The sequence below is a fragment of the Caenorhabditis briggsae genome (assembly GCF_000004555.2).
Source record: "Caenorhabditis briggsae complete genome, chrII, whole genome shotgun sequence".
Classification (NCBI taxonomy): domain Eukaryota; kingdom Metazoa; phylum Nematoda; class Chromadorea; order Rhabditida; family Rhabditidae; genus Caenorhabditis; species Caenorhabditis briggsae.
The window spans coordinates 2,748,095-2,755,258 of NC_013486.2; the positions used below are offsets into that span (position 1 = coordinate 2,748,095).

Sequence of the window (7,164 nt, forward strand, 5' to 3'; positions counted from 1 at the left end):
GATTCGAGGTGACAGTCCCCCCTTGGAGAGAAAATTCTAGATGGAAATCTCTTAAGAAAAGGAAGTTAGTAGATTTCAATCTGTAAGAAAGGAGACCCCCCCCCCCCCCTAGATTATGATCTTCTTGTAAATTACTTTTCCTATTACTTCTGATTTAGACGAAATGATCGATTAACCTCGCATATGGAGGGCTTAGCTTAGAGTTTGAAAATTCAAATTTTAAATAATGTATCAATCTCTGCTCAAAAAAACCCATAAAAATCCCCATTGAACCATCTGGACCCCCTGACAGGGGTAGTCCTGTCCCTTTAAAGGAACATACGGCGGTTCATTTCTAACGCAAACCGTTACGCAGTCGTAAAAAGCCAATTAGGAAGGGGATAGGAAAAATCGGCTTTTCGGGAGGTCGAACCGATAATTACAGATTCCAAAGGCACACATATGGACGGTTGGGTAACTTTTATGGACCCCGAAAATTCGTGTTTACAGGGACCATGGGAACCTGACGGAGAGGGAACAAGGATTGACGGAATTCGGATATTTTCAACTTTAGGTCTCTAGAATCCAGGGACCCAGGAATACAGGAATCCAGGAATCCAGGAATTCAGGAATTCAGGAATCCAGGAATCCAGGAATTCAGGAATTCAGGAATCCAGCAGCCCAAGAATCCCAAATTCCAGGAATCCAGGGGCCCAGGAATCCAGCAGCCCAGGAATCCAGGAATCCAGAAACCCAAGGACCAAGGAACCCAGGAACCCAGGGACCGAAGAAATCGAGAATCCGAGAATCCCGAAATCCAGAAACCTAGGAAATCATAAATCCAGGAACTCAGTAACCTAGGGACCCAGGAATCCAAAAATCCAGGGACCCAGGGACCCAGAAATCCAGGAATCCGAGAATCCAGGGATCCAGAAACCTAGGAAATCAGAAATCCAGGAACCCAGGGACCCAGGAATCCAGGGAGCTCATTTTTCCAGTGAAGAACCTACAGTAATCCCCAATATTGACATTTTCCCTACTTTGCCTCCACTAATGCGTTTTTATTGTTCTCCCACTAAATCTACAGTACTCCCCTTGTTGTTTCCCTAATATAATAATTACAATAACTTCTCTGATTCTTTTTCTATTATAGGATTGTGTGCGGATGTGTTGTCCGTTCGTGTTCATGTCAAATAGAAAGGTCCGTGGACATGCGCACGGTGGTTCCAAGGATATCACGGTCCGTTGGTTTTTCTATACGGATTCGGATGGAGGGGGGTAATTAGTGGAAGAAGTGTACAAGAGAATCCAGAGAGCGGGAACAATGACAACAGACAGCTGATTAGTAATTCAAGTGGAATCTGAATTCTGAATTCTAAATTCAGAAGTCTTGAAGACGTCCAATTCGGAAATTCTTAAATCGTCTAAAATTGTCCAAAAATGACTAAAAATGAGCAGAAAATAAACCGAAAATTGGACGAAAAATGCGCTAGAAATGACCCAAATTTGGCTTCATCGGTTGGTGGCCTAGAAATCAGACGATTTGGGTTCCTAGGCCACTAACTTAAAAGAGCTGTAAGTCAGTTGAAAATAAAGCTATACGAATTCTGAATCATGATTCTAGAAGCTCTTATCTAGCCCAATCAGTTGGTGGCCTAGAAATCCTAAATTTGATTTGCTAGGCCACCGATTTAGAAGCGTTTCAATCCGCTTCAACGTGAAGATATAGGAATTCTGAAACGTGTTCCAGAAAGCTCTGATAGTTCTATCAGTTAGTGGTCTATGAATCTGAAACTTGGGTTTCTAGGCCACCAATTAAGAAAGGCTGTAAGTCAGTTCAAACTAAATCTATAAGAATTTCGAAACTAGCTTCTGGAAGCTCATATCTAGCTCTTACCAGTTGGTGGCCTAGAAATCCAAAAATTGGGCTTTCTATGCCACCGATTCAGAATGGCTATAGATCGCTTCAATGTGAAGCCTTAGGAATTCTGAAACCTGCTCCAGAAAGCTCTTATCAAGCCCGATCGGCTGGTGGCCTAGAAATCCTAAATTTTGGGTTTCTAGGCCACCGATTCAGAATGGCTATAGATCGCTTCAAAGTGAAGCCTTAGGAATTCTGAAACCTGCTCCAGAAAGCTCTTATCTAGCCCGATCAGTTGATGGTCTAGAAATCTGAAAACTGGAATTTCTAGGCCACCAAACAAGATTTTCAAATTCTTCCCAAAACAAAAAAAAAACTCACTCTCACAACGCGCTCCATTCGAATCGGCGATTTCCGAGTATCCACTATCACAAACGCACTCTCCGGACGTTTTGATCGCACTGCCCGTCGCCATGCACAGTCCAATCAAATCGACGCCGGCGATTTTTCGAGACGCATTCGGGATGCACGTGCCGTTCATTCGTACCATATCCGTCTCTTTGGCTCCGGTCACTTGGGCTGGGAATTGGACGAGTTGATCGGTGAACTCGTCGCAGACGCGGTAGTAGATCTGTAAAATGAGAATTTTTGTTGGCGTTTGGGGTAGTCAAAGACTCAAAAATCATGTCTGTCTGTCTGTTTGTCCAGATGTCTTAACTGTTCAATAAATACAAACTTCTAAGTCCAAATCGTCAGATTTCGTACGGTTTTTTGATCCCTAGATGACTGCCGAAACTTCTAATTCAATTTCCATTCCTAGGAAAACCGCAACATTCAGAGAAACATCAAACAGATGGGTTTTAGGTACACTACAAGGTCGGATTGCCTTTGAGATGCAAATGAAATTGAACTCAGAAGATGGGTGTCTTCTGAATCACGTCTTCTTCTTGAAGGTGTAACTGTTTCTAAAGATGGTCAAGGAGACCACAGATACCGAAAAGGTTATAAGGTCTGATGGGATAGGGACCTACCTAGTGGGTACCAACAGGCTGAACCCAGTGGGTAGTACCCCTATGCTACAGTACCCCACTCGATTGTAACAAGGCAGTGATTCTAGGAAAAAGTTGGGATTTCTAGATCACCATCATCATAGAGCTAGCTTGGAGCTTTTCTAGACAAGGTTTCAAAACTCAAAGGAACTCAAAATCGTCCTTTTCGAGTCTACCAAAAAATGCCAAATTTTGGACCCCCTGTCCTCATCAAATCCCAAGTTTTCAACAACTTTCCGTTTCTCATCAAAAGTTGTCTTCTGTTCATCATCTTCATGTTCCATCTGTTCACTTTCCCTTTTCCTTCGTCTTCTTTTGAAGTCTTCAGGCGCCGGGCGCCCCCCAAGCCCCTCAAGTGCCGGCCCTAGCGGTCCACACAAAAAACGCCGACACATACACATTTTCAATCACAACATATGTGAAGTGGTTAGCTTCTATTGCTGCTGACCGCAAAGCAAAAGCGCCCCCCCCCCCCCCGTCATACCAGGTGTGAGATATGAGATGAGTACGAACAACTGTGCTGAGAGGGTGATCTGAGCAATCTGTTCAGGGTGACAAATGGGCCTATCACAGTTAAAGGTTCCAATCCAGTCTCTGCCTACTATCTAGATAAGTTCCGAATACCAAATACAACATTTTATTGGTTATTTGTTCCAATTCAGTTGTTGTTTTCCCCTCTTCCAAGATTCCGATTACATAACCGTCTCATCCATTTTCGGCATCATAAAAATGCGCATATTCTCAGAATACGCGCCAATTTGATAAATTGTACCTGACAAGAGACACACGTCGTCTGCCGGTAGTGTTGGTTCCGAAATCCATTAGTTGCCCCTACCACCACCGGTGTCTAATTCGATAATACATACAGTACACGGTGTACACCTAATAAGAAGGCGTCTAGAATTTCCAAGGTGTCCCGTCCCGTGTGCATGACCTCTTTTGTGTCGGACCATTCAAAAAGCACATCCCCGCGTTTTTACAATGTTTACCATATCTATGAATAAAGGAAAGGATAATGGAATAATGAGTAACGGCATGCAAAGGGTCAGCTGGTAATAACGATGTATTGTATTGTATACGGGAACATCTGCAGACATGGTCCAAAAAGATTTTTATCGCTTTTGACACAGAGCGTTAAATCGCTTCAAACTGTGAAAAAGCTTTTGGAACCATATTCTTGGTCCCTCCACGTCTCTCACCAATATATCAAATTTCCGTGTCCCCCGTCATCTCCAAACTGTCATAACCATATAACACATATCCGTTGGTCATCCAAACAGTTGGACACACACAGGAAGTGTCACCTGTTGTGCTTCTGCTGGTGTCTGTTGGACCAACAGTGTTGGTGTGTCTGCTCATCAAAATTGTTGCGCAATCGTCGTATGACAGTTTTGCGTCTGTTGTTCCAAGGACCTGAGGATTCCAAAAGTCCTCCAAGCGTGTTTTGTACGGTACAAGGAACCCCACGGTACAAGGAATCCTTGTCAAGGATTGACGGATTCCTCTGGGAAGTCGAAACGATCCAGAATAATCTAGACTTCAGAATTTCTCTTCAGACTCAAAGTCCAAGGCTTCTGGTCCCTAATGATCCCCCTGATGACACTGACACTGACTCATTTGTGTCCAAATACAAGTAGGCATACAAACAAGACCACTCATTTGACACCTAGTTGGGAGGATCGTATACACGTGGCACATCTTGTTTGCCGAGACCCCGAGAGGTGCCAAAACAATCAAGAGCTTCTCTATTCCATCGACCACTAGAGAACATATCTGATGTGTTTCACACCTCTTTAAGGACTGGTCTCGAAGAAACCACTCAAAAAATGTGTGAGGAATACGCACACACAATCGCACTTCACAATTTTTTTTTGAATTATGGATTCTCAAGAGTTCTGTTCCTTTTTTAAATAGGATCCTAGAGAGACTATTTGTAGGTCAAAAAGTTCAGTGAGACGATCGTCTTGGGGATGATCAGAAATCGAAAAATCCCACACTTTTCTAGAGCAGCGAGCTCGCCTACCAAGTTGATAGAATCAACAAGTGTATACAGCTACACCGTTTGTCATTTATAGTGTCCATGTTTTGCGCGAAACAAGGCGAGAATATGCAAATTTCAATCTGTCGTCTCGTCGTGCATCCATCACTTTTGTCAATGCTTCGTTTTTCAATTGGTCCCAAGGGAAAGAGAGACTTCTGGAGACGTCTGGAAAGGCCTTGAGAAGACCTTGAGAAGCTCTGGATAATCTGCGATAAGAACTGAAGTTACAGAAGACATATCAAGACTTCTGGAAATGCTTCAGAATCCACATAATCCACAAAATTGGTTTCTGGGTGTCCTAGGAGGATTGCTAGGCACTCCAAGACTTCTGGAGATGCTTCAGAATCTACAGAGATCCCAGAAGATGTCTGGATAGACCATAGACTTCTGGATAGGCTTCTGAAAAGACCCGAGACTACAGAAACCCAATTCTGGGCACAGTAAGCTGCTTTAGAGACTTCTAGATAGCCTTCAGCATCTCCTGATCGACTTCAGAGTCCCTAGGAGCCTTCAAAAGCCAGATAGACCCTTCAGAAGACGTCGACGATCCCCCAGATTCACCCCCCCCCTTCTACAAGGTTACAAACAATACACATCATCATATGCATCTCCTTCTTCTACACGCTAATCATACGCGGAGAAAGCACTCATTTGGCCTATGGAATAGGAAGACACCCCGAAATTAGTGGAGAAAAGGACAACGAAGAAAAAGACGACATCATCTCCCCCGAATCATAATGACTTATGGAATATGGAGAGAGGCTATGCATAGTTGATTGCATAACAGAAGAAATGACATGGTGTTCGGACATGAAAGTGCTTGAAAATTAATAAATTTTCGGAAATTTGGAAATTCAAAAGTGATGATGGGCTGGCCTAGAAGAATCTTGAAATCTAAGCAAAATTGGTCCCACATTTTTGGTGGCCTAGGAACTCAAATTCCAGGCAAAACTAGTTCCTGTTGATTGGTGGCCTAGAAACCCAAGTTTCCGAGGGAACCAGTCACTGATCATTGGTGGCTTAAAATTCGAATTTTAAAGGAAACTAGTCCCTAATCGTTGGCGGCCTAGAAAACCAAGCTTCAGAGCAAACTAGTCCCTGTTCGTTACTGGCCTAGAAACCCAAATTTCAAGTGAAACTAGTCCTCGTTCCTTGGTGGCTGGAAACTCGAAATTTTAAGGGAAACAAGTCCCTGATTTTTTGTGGCCTAGAAATCCCTAAAATTTGGGATTCTAGGCCAGCGCTTTCCAGGGTCAATTTTCATCATTTTTCGCGATTTTTGGGTCATTTTTAACGGCAAAAAACTCACCTTAACATTCAACAACGACAAACATATTCCCTGCTCCTCGAACGCGATTCGAATCATCTTCGTGTCCGGCTCGATTTCAAACCCAATCGTTTCTGTGGTCGTGTTCGAATTGCTCCTCGCCATTCTTCCAATATTCTGCCAATTCTTCATATCCTTTGCGAATTGCTCTCGTTCGATTTTTGCGCTTCCCGGATGCGACGTCTTCAGTTGTTTCAGGAATACGGTAAACGTCTCTTTGCACGATTTCGGATCGGTGAAGCCGAGACAGTCGCGGATGTTGAAGAGGAGCTCGACGTAGATTCTGAAAGTAAAATTGGTTTAGAAATTTGAAAAGTTCAGAAAAAAACGACGATGAAAATTAGGGGAATATTGGTGGCCTAGAAATCCACAATTCAATTTTCTAGGCCATGGTTTTGAAATCCGCATAACTCGCTTCAAAATGAACCGTTTTAAGTTCAAAGACCTGGAACCAAAAGCGCAGGCCTAGCTCTTTAAAATAGTGGCCTAGAAATCCAACATTTTTGGATTCTAGGCCATGAGTTTTTCCACGATTTTTAGGCTTTCTCAGGCTCATTTTCAGCCAATTTTTCCAGTAAAAAAAACTCACCTTCTGGCACTTTGAACCTCGATAAAATGACTGAACAACCAATTACTGGGTTGGTCCATATCATAATTACAGGTTACGTACGCTCGCTGATTGGCGTGCTTCTCGTCGGTCGCCGCCGGATTTCGCCACGTTTCTTCCATCCACTGAAAAAAGGGAAAATTAGTTTTTGGTGGCCTAGAATCTTAATTTCCTCGGCCATCTTCATTACTCGCTTCAAACTGAACCGTTTCGAGTTCTGAAACTTGTCCCAGATGGCCTAAAAATCCGAAATTTGGATTTCTAGGCCATTCAAGATTTCAGTAATCAAAATGATTCATT

General features: G+C 43.1%; 2 protein-coding genes across 2 annotated transcripts in view; one reads left to right on the forward strand and one right to left on the reverse strand.

The window, feature by feature from the left end:
* Positions 1-7,164, reverse strand: part of Cbr-vab-1 — a gene marked incomplete at both ends in the record, with an annotated part of 22,721 nt that overhangs the window by 7,342 nt on the left and 8,215 nt on the right. The window contains 3 exons of the mRNA XM_002630023.1: positions 2,222-2,471; positions 6,240-6,540; positions 6,847-6,989. Of these exons, the coding sequence (XP_002630069.1) occupies positions 2,222-2,471; positions 6,240-6,540; positions 6,847-6,989 (694 nt within the window). The remainder of the gene's footprint in view (positions 1-2,221; positions 2,472-6,239; positions 6,541-6,846; positions 6,990-7,164) is intronic.
* Positions 442-808, forward strand: CBG13449 (the record flags this gene model as incomplete). Its single annotated transcript, XM_002630024.1, has 2 exons — positions 442-453; positions 554-808. The coding sequence occupies 2 exons, from the start codon at positions 442-444 to the stop codon at positions 806-808; spliced, it is 267 nt and encodes an 88-aa protein (XP_002630070.1).